Source organism: Gavialis gangeticus, unplaced genomic scaffold (genome assembly GCF_001723915.1).
Source record: "Gavialis gangeticus isolate Ggan-Ray unplaced genomic scaffold, GavGan_comp1, whole genome shotgun sequence".
In the NCBI taxonomy this organism is placed as follows: domain Eukaryota; kingdom Metazoa; phylum Chordata; order Crocodylia; family Gavialidae; genus Gavialis; species Gavialis gangeticus.
In genome coordinates, this window is record NW_017729012.1 from 2,536,004 (window position 1) to 2,549,126 (window position 13,123).

Genomic DNA, 13,123 nt, shown 5'->3' on the forward strand with positions numbered 1-13,123 from the left:
AAAAAGTTCATTTAAGGGCAGCTTTTTCCAAAAAGCTCAGGGTGCCCATTGAAAACTGGATTTTCTAAAGATGTCAGCACCATTTGCAGACGTCTTAAATGAGGCAGTCAGATTGTCATCCAGGGCTGACCAGGAACACTCCCTTAATCACTGCAAGATCATTTTTGCCACCAGCAGCAGGTTCTCACCAGTAGAAGAAATGCTGACCTTTCCAACCCAATGAGAAGCAGGCATGGCAGACAGACTGTTTCTCATTTTTAGGAATTGTCCTGTGCAGTTTTGTAGACTGAAGTGTTGAGGTGAGCATCTGAATGTTTCAATATTGGCATAAGCCAAACTAAGACTCTGATCCTTCTGGGATCTGGCCCCAGCTAATCCCCTGCATAAAAGCAGTTATGCCTTTGAACAACTCCTGTTCCACTTGTGCCTAGGGTGCTGCTAGATCTTTTCCTAAAAAACAGATTTATGCTCAAGCATTAACAGCAGCCACAATTAGCTCTCCTGCAGCCTTGTACTGTTGCAAAGGAAAGACAGCCCTGTGGTTCCTGCGCAGATTCCACTTGGCCATCAGTTAATCTCTTTGCCCTTCAGCTTTCTCATCTGTAAAATGGGGATAACTTCCCTTCCTCATTGGAGTGCTATGAGGCATAATCCATTAACTTCTGAAAGCCCTTCAAGATCATTAGGCAGAAGGGATTATGAAACGGTGAAGTATTATTATCCAAATTACTTTACAGGCATTAACTAATGAAGCCTGGTCACACTGCTCCTGCGGGGTGGATGAGTGAGTATCATTATCCCCACTTACCAGCAGGGTGGGAAACTGAGGTGCAGGGGAGACAAGTGACTTAGCCAGAGGCACAAAAGGGGTAGGGCACTTATCCTTTGGGTTTGAATGGAGAAGCACTAGCTATATTAGATCCTTGACAGACTCTTGAGTTTTTTGAGTCACACCCTGGTTTTCAAGCTGTTCTGACATGACTCAGATGCAAAAAGGTAGTGAAAGCCTCAGTCATCCAGAGGAGCTGCTGAGAAGCTGGCTGGGGAGCTAGGGAGAGTGCCTCTGTTTTAACAAGTCCGGTCAGCAGTTCTGACTCTGGCAGTAAGTCTATGACAGGAACAGAAAGAAGGCAAACAGGCCAAGCCTTAGTAAGCAGAGGTGACTGGGTGGTGATTAAACAGCTACGGAGAGAAATGCTGACTCTGCTCCAGCCTACGGCACGCCACAGCACCCAGCAGATGGTTGTGTAACCAAAGGATCTGGCCTTGGCCCTTTGATAGGGCTCCCCTGGCACTGCAGCTGGAGAGAGTTACTCGGGAAGGGAATCCAAAGCCGTTCCAGTCAAGTAGCTTTCCAGCCTCTGTGGAGTCCCTATTTACATGCATCCTTTATGGGATTATGGAAACATAAAGTATTACTATTCAAGTTGCTTTACAGACATCAGCTAATGAAACCTGCTGGTGTGGAGTGGATGAATGAGGGCTGTCCACCTGGCAGCCCACCATGGATCAACTGCAGACTGCAAGATGTTTACACAAAACCCCCAAGCTCCTGCCCAGGGCTCCTGGTGCTGAAGTGGCTGGGGTCTCCAGGCTCCTGCCTCCCTCCTCTGGCTTCTGGTCCCTGCCTCCATTTCTCGGGGCCGGGTCACTGCATGCATAGCAGGAGCGGGGCCAGGTTGCTAATGCTGCGTGTGTGGGTAACAGAAAGGTTATATTGTCTGCCCTGCACATGGAGCTAAAAGACCCAGGCTGTGCAAGTGGCTGGGGGACCTGGGCAGCTCAAACTGAGCAGGTAGCGAGCAAGAAGGAAGCAGTGGGGAGAAGAGCCAGGCTGCTTACATGGTGGGAGAAATCCTAGGGTCTGCAGCCCATGCATCATGTGGCCCCCACTGTCCAGAAGTAGGACAACTCTGCTCTATAGGAATAAATCTGAACATAAAGCTCTCCTGAGCTTTGTGGTAGGCATGGAGTCCTAGAGCTCCACCCGAAAGGTTTTTCCTCCTCATCTTTAAAGATGACCTGCAGTGAGGGGGCTGGGCAAAGCAGGCAGCAGGACTGAGTCTGCTTCCCTCCCTAGGAGATCCCAGCCTGGATTATAGCACAGGAGCAGACAGGGGGGAGGGAGAAAGGCATGTGGCAGCAAAAGCGATTTAACTGAGTAAAGCCAACAAAATGAATAGCGGACAGGCAAGACAAGGTGAGCCAAGGGTCAAAGGGACCCAGAGCTGGATTAGAGGCACGTGAGTGGGGTTAGGCTGCTAGGGTCATCCACTTTAGGAATGCAAGAGCTGTGACAAGGCCAGGTGAAGTGACTTGCTCATCACCTGGCCAGCAACAGGCCCAGGATTTGAGTACTAGAATGTCCACAACGCTTGAACAAGCCTGGCTTTTAATGTCACTACTTGACAGGGTCCAGAGCCACCAAAACCTTGTCTCGTTTCCCTTGTCCCCTTCCACCCCAGCCCAGCACCCCCTTTGCATGCTGGAACTCCTTCCATCCCCTTAGTTGTCCTCACTCTGCCTTTTCTATTGTATAATTTTGGAGGAAGCAAGAAAGGGACATGAATGGGGTCTCCATTTCTTAGTTACCTCTTGCCATTCTTCCTCCTTCTACAGTCCCTCTCACCCCTTCCACTTCCTTCCTCTTTATTTGCCTCCATTCCCATATTCCTCAATTAGGACCCGTCCAGGCAGTGAAGATACCACGCTGCACAGCAGTGTCCTCAAACAGGCTACACTGCTTTGGGCAGGCTGCCTCCTATGCTGGGATCAGGGTGGCTGCATCCCCATGATGCCAAACAGCTAGATAATATCTTCCCACAGGGCCTGGACCTTGAGTATTATTTGTATCATGGTAGCACATAGTGGATGGCTAGGGGATGTACTAGGGGTTGAGCAACCCCTGGTTGGAGAGGAAGCCCCTACCCTAGAACTGTTACAACCTGAAGAGACAATTCAGATAAAGGGCACAAAAGGAAACAGAAGCATAAGGTGCCTTGGGGTTAGGCTGCTAGGGTCATACAACAGGTCAGCAGAACAGCCAGGTATACAACCCGAGTCTCCAAACACCTCACCAAGTGTTTTACCCACTGGAGGACACAGCCCAGGGGAAAGGTGCAAGCCCTTTGCAGACCTTCATCCTTGCTCTTTTTCAGCCAAGGGAGGCCCAGGGTAGGAATTGCTTCCTGTTGTAGTCTCATATGTAGTAAGCCACAAAGGGGTTTATGCAGGGGTTTCTCTCTTCTTCCCTCCCCCTGCTGCTTTGTTTTTTGATGGTTACTGCCTCCACAGAAGGGAGGATCGGAAGGGTGAGCCTGCTTTTTTTCTCCCCGCTTTGAATACTCTAGAGAATGAGCCACACCCTACTGGTAAATCCATGTGGTTTGACTCAATAAAGGAACTGATTTAAGTGTGGCAAAGTCATCGGACTGCAGCCAATTGTAGTGGAAGCGAAAGGGGTTTAGGAATCAAATTTTGGATGTGAACCTCAAAGGACATCTGCCCTGAGGCCTCTGCACTCTACAGTAACTGGAGGCATTGCAGGATGGGGTGGAGGTGAGAAAGGAGAGACCCAAATTCTACACAGCTTCTCCCTGGGTCTTGTTACAGTGGAAAGTGCCACTGAAAAAGAACTAGTGCCAGCCATGCAGATGCAACTTCCTTCTCCCATCACTGATCATCACATGGATCAGGCCCAGAAGATATTGTCACCTATCTTATTTACTTGTTGAAAAAGGATACAGGGGCCCTGATGGCATCACTAGACCTGGCAAGACAAGAGAGTCTTAGTGATGCTGCCACATTACCAGTGACATCGCCCATCATCGCCATTCCTCATTCACCCACCACACACGCATGTTCATGGCTCAGAAGTGTGGGGGGGTGGGGGGGAGAAGAGGGTACCAAAGTAAGCTTAAAATATCAGAGAATAGACTCTGAGAGCACAAAGGATGGGTTAATTTCTGCCTTCCGTTGTCCCCACGCAACCTACATGAGCAGAAATTGGCTCCCAAACTGACGTTATGCTCTATTGCTTCCCTTTGCCTGTGAACTTTTTCTTCCCCTCCATCATTACTGCAACAGAGGGCAAGTTGAGACAAAGGAACATTATATCGTTACCTCTGCTAGAGATTGTAAACATGTCTCTGGCCTGACAACTGGCAGACACCGTTAATATTTTTTATTAACAACTGCTGCGTGTTGGTTGTTAGGGTCTTATGACAAAGCTCTCTTCGCCCTCCACCCCCACCAACTCTCTTCTTTAATATCCTGTCCTTTTTATGAATCTTTATCAACAACAGACTGACTGCCTTCTCTGGAGTCTAAGGCAGAATGGCAGAGAGGAGTCAAGTCTAATTCTTCACTGCATCGCACATAACTCGGTTGGCAGCTCCATTTGCAGCCACGTAACTCCGCTGGCTTCAGTGGAATCCCTGGTATAAGGCTGGTATCACAGACTGGAAAATCAGCCTAATACACTGCAAGGGAGATGTTAAAAATATTGTTCTGCCAAGGTCCACGGAAGGATGAAAAGCAACTGCATTCACCAAGGCTGGGATTTCCAAAAGTAACTAATGGAGTTAGGCACCCAACTCCTGTTTGGAATTAGGCATCTAATTCACTTAAGCTGTTTTTGAAAATCTCACCCCAGAAGTAGGAAGATACTGGGTAGTCATGAATATAGGCATGAGTGCACAGAAGGAAAAGCCTGCATCCTCAAACAGGTAATAGCACAACAGGAATTGCCCAGGTCGAGAGCCCATCTCTGACATTGCGCGGCATCAGTTACTATAAAGGCAAGGGACAAGAATCCCTGCAGTGGACAACTACAGAATAACCTGGGAATACCTTCCATTGGGAAGTGTTTTCCTGACTGTGGCTAATGGCTGCATGCCCTGACAGCTGTCACAGCAGCAAAGCAAAATCTCCAGATCATTTCTGCAGAGTCTGGCTCTTTTTATATTTCCTTTCCTCCTTAGATTCTCAGTCAACCACAGTTCTAACTCCTAGTTAATCCTGGATTAACATACTCTATTCTGTCTAATCAGGTTGTGTAGTATCCTGGAAAGAGGTCAATGACACCTTCTAATAAATTTGGCAGATTGTTTCACATGATTAGTTTTCTCTTTTTCTCCCAATGCAAAAATCTTCATGATGGAGCTCAGGTCCAAGGACAAGACAGGGAATTTAAGGGAGTAGGATTAACTTTTAAAGCCAAAGGAACAGCATCTCCTGCTCACACAGTATCTTGTGATTCAGCACATCAAACAGGCTCAGCTCATAAGATTCAATCACAGACTGAGGACTCTGGCTGATCTGTGTTTATTTTAAATTTACATGAGAACAATAGACTGGAGAAAGTATGCTGAGTTGGGGTCACAGCTACATTTAAGTTAGGGATCACAGACATAGCTTTTTGTCATGGAATTCATTATCACTTTGGCTCCAAGTGCTCATTATACTCCACAGAAAGTTGGAATCTGATCATTTTTAAGTTGGAAAAATGATTTACCTATGAAATTAAAAGTCATGGAACGGTAATTACAGAAGGCGTCATTTACAGATGTGGAATGGATCTCACAATTTTCTGTTTTCTGCATGAATCATTTTGTCTTGTCCCTCCTTCTGGGTATTAATCACATGGTGCATTTCAGTGATTGGCAGGTGGGTGAACAGGGTAAAGCTTGGTCCAGGGTTTAAGGCATTTATCTAAGAGCCAGAAGACCTCAGTTCAAATCCTAGCTTTGCTTCAGAGATCCAGTGCAACTATGAGCAGCTCTCTTAATGCCTCTATGCTTCAATTCCCCCATTTGAAGAATAAAGAGAACAGCGCGTCCTGAGTGATGGGGACCTAACATGAATGATGGCAAGGTGCTCAGACACTACAGTAGCAGGTGATGTGTAAATACCATAAATCAATAGAGGTTAGAGCTTGGCTTTGATAGCACCAAGATTTTATGGACTCTTGGGAGCTCAGCCCAACATGACATCCATCCTTTCACAAGATTTTCTCTGTCTCAGAAAGCAGTGAGCTCTCATTTAACTGGTTGTCTTGGTATGACTGTCACCACCATTAGCTGAAATCTCACACGAGCGAGACTGAGGTCTCGTATTTATTCCCAGGCCGATACCTCTACAGCAGTCACTGTATACTTCCCTGCACTATCATGCTAAAGTTACTAATGTCCTTCATCCCTGAACAGGAGGAAGCACTGCTAGTTGATAGTCTAAACCCATTCAATCACTGCCTCTTTGTTGAGGCTGCCAACCCTGTGGTGGGGCTCACTTTTGCCCACTAGGAAGTGGACCACCCCTTATATATCACTTATGTCCCTCACTGGCTATCAGGTGGTAACAATACTCAGTATTAACCCAGGATACCTTCAGACCATTCACCTAGAGTGGAAAGTTTCCAAGCATTCCTTGACCAGTCTCCTGAGCCATTTAGCTACTGCCCCTAGTCCCTCCTTCTCATGTATTTCACTGCTGCCAAATGGCGTTTTTAACACTGCTTTTTGTCATGTCCTCCTCAGAAGTCATCGATCGGGAGCTGGAGGACAAGTGCAAGATCATGGAGGCTCAGCTGCATGAGAAGGAGAAGGACAATCTGGACCTGAGGAAGGAGCTCCGACACAAGGAGGCCTTGGTGGCTGCACTGAGATCCAACCTCAGGAACAAGGAGAGGAAATTCCTCGAGGAGCTGAAGAGGAGGAGCCATCGGGTGACCATACTAAACACAGAGCTGCAGAAGCAGACAGAGGCTGCTGCTTACCTCTCCTTCCAGCTCCATTCCACCAAGCAGACGCTGCACAGCTCCCAGCAGAGCGGGAAGCCCCCCTCCGACAGGCCACTGGACAAACCCTTGCCTACGCAACCTTCCGGTGAGGTGAAACCTAAAAAGCGCAGTCACAAGGCTCATGTTCGGAGGCTGGTGACTGACTGCTCCTTTAGCAAAGGGGTTATGAAGGACTCTTTCCAGAGGGAGAGGATGAGCAGCTTCGAAGACACAGATCCCATGCCTGACCCAGCACTTTTTTTATACACCAGGAGGCACCATGCACCCCACCGTCAGAAATCTGAGCCCAAAACTGAGGGCCTTAAAAAAGCAGGGGCTGATCCAAATGACAGTGCTGCTACAAGCAGTGGCCTGCAGAGGCCATTTCAGCAGCTTTCCCAGGAGCAGGTGGAAGCCACAAGCCCCAGGTCTTCAGCTAAGACCAAGCCCTCTAGGGGCAAGCAAGGCAGGTGTCATGGATCCAGCCCCAGCACTCCCAAAGACTCGGAATAAAAACAAAGGAAAAGGAACAATGCAACCATCCCATGCAGCATCGGAGTCTGGCTATACCAAAAAAAGAGAGGAGAGCCTACGCAGATTTCCTGCCCCCTTGTCTTCACGAAATACAATGTTGGGCTGGGGGAACTGCTCATTCTGGCTCCCCTAACCACAGCTCCCTTTCCTTCTGCTAAGGGAGAAAGAAATGATCTCACTTGTCTAAAACGGAGATTTCTTCTCAGAGGGATGGTGGGGCATGGGAGTGCAGCAGCCAGCAATGCTGAGCGTGTTTTGAATGTTGGTATGGAGTCAACTCCAAGAGAGAATGAATCCAGATGTGGAATGTGGAGAGAGTTTTTGGGCATGGGAATAGGGGAAGGAATGGTGGTCAAGCGCTGTCCAGAGCTTCCCTTTCTTAAAAATGAACATGTCTGAGACTAAAACCTCTTTCTGTTATTGTCATCATTGTTCTCTTTAGAGGAGATAGTTTTTATTTTCACTGGCACTAGGTAGAGGGGGGTGGGGGGAAGCAGGGAATGGCAGAATTGCACATATATGAGTTCACCGATGGTGAACACAGCAATGGGCAGGATGAGCCAAAGTCACCCCTAGTCTCGACTTCATGATGTGGTGAAGTTTGGACAAGGATGGACTTGAGCCAGAATGTCTAATGTCCTCCAGGTTCTGGAGGAATTTAGGGAGTTGAAAGACAATCGGTCAAGCTGGTCTAAGAGGGATTTCTACCCCATCTGCAGGCCTTGCCAATCATGTCTGACATGGTCACACAACAATGTTTTGCTTTATATTTTTCACCCAAATTCCTCCCTCAGGATAAACCTGTTGGACAAGATTTTCAAAAGTAGCCTCTGATTTGGGGTGCTTCCCTTTTTGGGGTATCCAGCCTGCACTATCAGAAAAGGGCCTGATTTTCAGAAGCTGATTTTCAGACATCCAAAATCACTAATCACGTGTGCTAGCCTGGACATTGTTTTGCCTGTTGTTACAGCAAGTTGTCTGGATGTGTCCTTGCCACTCCACATCCCTGACTGATTTTTTCCCACAACTGTCTATTACAACTGCTGCTTAGACACCAAGCTCTTGTTTTTAAATTAAGTTACCAATCATGTGTTACTTTCCCACTGGAGCCTTATTCAGAAGACTAAGTAACTAAATTAGTAATGAGATGCCCAAAGAAGAGATCTCATGCATTGCAAATAAATAGAAAAACATTCTTGTGGCAAAGTCAGCTGCTCATTTCTGCTTTGAAATCGATAGGAGGTTCTAAGCAAAACAAAAATCTGTCTCCTTTGGGGCTTGGTCTCATCTCTGGAACTAGGTATTCGTATGTCCCCCAACTCACTCCAGTTCAGTATAGCACTGCAGTAAGGGAGGGAAGTGCTATCAAAGGCAGACAGAAGGTTAAGTTCTCATTGTATGACTTGAATGGGAGCTGAGGCAGAAGCTACTTTATTTCATGCAGGATGAGACCCTCAGCTACTCTGCAAGCAAAATGCTGACCCACATAGTTTTAACTACCCATTCTATCCACCTGGCCTTTTCCTTATACCCCTTTCCATGACAGCTACCGAAAATGCAGTGGATAGATGAATCTTGTGGTTCCCCCCCTCTGCACTGATAATCAAAAGCCAAGAATGATATCACACTTAACAAGCCAAACATTTGCTGTTTGTGTATTTGGGGACACCAGTCATACAAGGGTGTTTCAGAAAGGAACAGCAATTTCAAAATAAAACCATATGTGTGCAATGGTTGTTTACCGGACTACATCACTTCTCTACACAGTCATAAATGGTGGATGAGTTCAACCACCATTGGTGTTCCCAGCTGCTGTGTAATTTCCCCTCATTACACACAAAATGGTTTTATTTGGAAATTACAGTTGCTTTCTAAGACACCCAGGTATTTACCACTAACCTGAGATCATCAATGCAGCACTCACATATGATATGCACCTCTTTTTGTAGTTCTGTACTTATATGCCATATTAAAATAATTTTCTGAGATTCCAGTAGCAATTACTAGCACAGTTTTTGGAATGATAAAAATAAAACTCAGAGTATATATATGATCTATAGTTGAGCTATATTTTTTTTGATTGAGAAGTGAATCTGTTCTTTTCAAGCCGTGTGTAAGGATCTTACTATCCTTCTTCTTTTGCCCCACCTTGGGAGGCCCTTTAAGAGCATGAGGAACCTATACCCAAGGCAGGACTGACCTGAGTTCTTTAAACACAGTCTTGAATTTGAAGTGCAACCCCACAGTATGAGCTGTGTAGACCTCTGTTTAGCACAAGACTTTGTTTCTAATTTAAGCCCAAAGGGTCAGGTTTTTAAAAGTACCTAAGGACGAAGCTGAAAACCAAACAGGATATTTTTAAAAGCACTGAGGCAGGTGAAGCACCTAACTCCCAGTGCTATCATTGGGCACATAACCTCCACAGGTGCTTTTGAGTAGCCCATTGATGTCTAGCTTCATTTTTAGGCACTGAATATCTTTAAAAACCTGGCTGTGATTGCCTGATCATTTCCAAAGCAAAAAACAGAAGGATGTAGGAATAGATTCAGAGCTGTGCTTCTGAGTGCTCTTCCATTAGCTGCTGAAGGGCATGAGTGATACGGATATCAAGATGTTTTCAGGGCCATTTACTGGATTGCTAGCTGCCTTCTATTTTGGGGATAGAGCTCATTAGACTCCTCTTTATTGATGTCTTACGCTGAAGCAGTAGACGACCCTTTTCGGTTCTACTCTGTTGCTATTCAAAAGCTGTCTTTGTGCTGCAACAGCTAACTGGAATCAGCACCAGGGGAGCAGAGCAGTTTTTTTCTACCAGCACAGCTAACAGAGCCTTGTCTCTCTCTCAAAAGCTGAAGTTTCTGGAGTGAACAGGCTTCCCTGAATCTTGCCTCCTCCTCAAGGTCTTCTTCCCCCATATTTTCTCACTACTACTCTACTGCACTCCAGTATCCAGAGCTGTTGGTGCCCTCTTGCATTAGTGACAACCTGCACTGTGAGCTGATGCTTGGCAAAGGGATGAACTGAGTCTTAACATGGGGCATGAGAAAAGAAAGAGGTAATCTGGGACTATTATCTCAGCCAATATATTTCAGCAGCCAAGCAGTGAGTGAAACGAGATCCGTAGCTGCATGTTTTACTGTTTGTGTCAACGCTCACACTCCTGTGTAGGAGGCAAGCAATCCTTGCATTATTCAGAGGCCCTCTCCAGATTGATTATTCCATAACCAGCACTGATATAATTCATCGAGATTTACAGAAAGTGATATTCCCATGAGCAGTTCCAGTTAGACATTCAGAGTCACGTCCCCAACTGGTATTAAATTGACACAGGCTCACTGAAGTCCAGCAGGGAGCTACACTACTGTACATCATTTAAAGAACCACCCTTAGCAATTATGTTCCATCAGTGCTTGTTGGTGTGACTGTGGCTACAAAAATGTTCACTGGGCTGGACAAGCTTCCCTAATAATTACTGGATCTCTTGTCTGTAAAGCTTCTTATCTCTGAGTGGCTAACACTGCCCCAGATGCCCAGGCAGCAAGGTCTGCGGAAAAGTCAGGCACATCACTACTACAAATCCACAGTACTAACAACAGAAAAATGTCAGAGTCTCATGTGATGGGTCCAGTTTTGCAATAAAGCTAGGAGATGCTGTCTTCTATTGCACAATGATTAAAAAGAAAGGGCCCTCTGGTGGCAAAGTCGTGTAACGGGATTCCTCCCCTCCCATGAGCACAGATTGTTTGCTACCCTGCTTGGATGGACACAATTTGATTAAGTCAAACAGTAAAAGCAATAAGCAATTTGCATTGCATTGTGTATGTCATACCTGTGGAAATGCAGTATCCCTTCAACTTGATTAAGATTTGTAACATGCAGGTAAGGAACCTCGCCTTTGTAAATGGTAATGTCTCTCAGGTTCGCAGAGGTTCCGCTGAGAACATTTCTCTCCTTTTTATTAATTTTAATATGACAGATGCTAATAAAGTCACTGTGCACTTCTTAGGTGGGTTTTATGATAGTTATGGCCTACACAGCTTTTTTCCCCCATTCCTGCACAACCCTGACATTTTATTAAGATACAGAGATCACAGCAGGGTTTAATATTAAAAACAGAATTAGTATTATAGCGCTTCTTTGTAAATGATTTCCTAGCAATCACCTATTTCTTAGTGCCTGATATGCAAGTGAAGCAACTTCATTGGAGCTGTAGAATCTTTTCCACTTTACCAAGAGCTACAGGCTCATTCAAGGGATTTATTTAATTTCCAGCTCTGTCGAGCCACACCTACTCTCCCCTGTACCCCACTTACTCTCCCCGTCCTTTCTTATCCTTTCACACAGGCTACTGATGCACTGAAGCCAAGTGACCATGTCTCTGTCTAGTAGGTATCACTGGAATCTTGCAAATCATAGTTACAGGGAAGAAGCAGGAGGGGAAGCTATATATTTCAACACACACCAAACAAGGCACGCAGTCCTGGGTCTGATCCTGGTCTGTCTTACTCCAAGTCAAGTTCTACTGATGTCAATGGCGTTCCTTTTGATTTACACTAGTCCGAGAGAGGAGGAACAGGGCCAGTATTTTTGATGAGCCATAAAAAGAGACAGAGGCGCTAAATGGAGCACTTTCTATTCCTATGAGCCAAATCCTGAAGCCCTTCCTTGGTTTTTATTCACTTGTTCCTCTAGCAAAGCCTTCTGTTTAGCCTCCCTCTAGCAAAGCTCTCACTGGCTTAACAGAGGGTTTCATCCAAGTGAAAAACTGAGAACTAGATTGTGGTGGCTGGACTCCCTGTGTAAGATACCATTCACCATAATCAAAGTTGCCACAATCTGGCCCTGGAGTAAGGGCAGCAGGATCTTGCCCTGTATAGTTAATACTGTACTTTGAAGTTCATTGCTAGGGCCAGACCCTTAGGTAAGAATTCTTACCCAACAGTTTGCAGGATCTGCCCTGAAACTTTGTTATTGGCCTTTTTATTCTTTGCTGTGTTTTTGTGGCTGAGGAAGGCTCTTACAAATGTATATTTAGTTGTTTTAAAGAGAAAGCACTGTATGACTGAAACAGGGATGATGCTGAAACTAAAAATATCTGTTTTTTTAATCTTTGTATTTATATAAAATGATCAAAAAAGGGGGTGAGAGTCAGTGTTCCTACTTTTTAATCAAATGTTAGACACAGAGAGGCCAATGAAATGACACGCACCTAATGAAATATAAGTTCTTTTGCTACTGTTGATGGGTGAGCGTGTTTACAGACTCTCTCTTGTGTCTGGGTATAAACTAGCTATGAGAATGTAATTATATAAGAGATTTGTAGAGTATGTTTATTCAGTGCTATCACAGACTCCCTGCAAGTCAGAAAGGGTAAACATAATTTCTGTCTATACTGTATATCTCTATATATAATGTACATACACACACACACACACACACATATATATATCAGGGAATGTAACAAATTAAATCTACATGCTTTGTATACAACCATTTAATGCTAACTTGTAAAGCTTCACAACTAGATTGGAAATGGATGCATAGCAATAACACAGTTGTTAAATGATGTCTTATATATACCTTTGCTGAGAACTTTCCATCTACAGGCTAATACTTGTGTGGCTTGACTTTCCTTTCTTTAACTGCCATTTTATTCTGGAATTGTTCAGCGGTCTATGGGCTTGGGGGCTTGCTTTTGGTCTGCAGTTTTTTATTTGCAATGCTTCCTGAAAATGAGACATTTTAAAGCTCTGGGATCATACGGGGTGAACAGTAAATGAGTGGTTGGGTGGGGAAGGAAGAGGGTGTCAC

General features: G+C 45.3%; 1 protein-coding gene across 1 annotated transcript in view; it reads left to right on the forward strand.

Moving 5' to 3' along the window:
* Window positions 1–12,887, forward strand: part of LOC109293216 (coiled-coil domain-containing protein 92) — a 62,065-nt gene extending 49,178 nt beyond the window's left edge. Inside the window, exon 4 of the mRNA XM_019511031.1 lies at window positions 6,537–12,887. Within this exon, the coding sequence (XP_019366576.1) occupies window positions 6,537–7,291 (755 nt within the window). The 3' untranslated portion in view covers window positions 7,292–12,887. The remainder of the gene's footprint in view (window positions 1–6,536) is intronic.
* The last annotated feature ends 236 nt before the right edge of the window (window positions 12,888–13,123 follow it).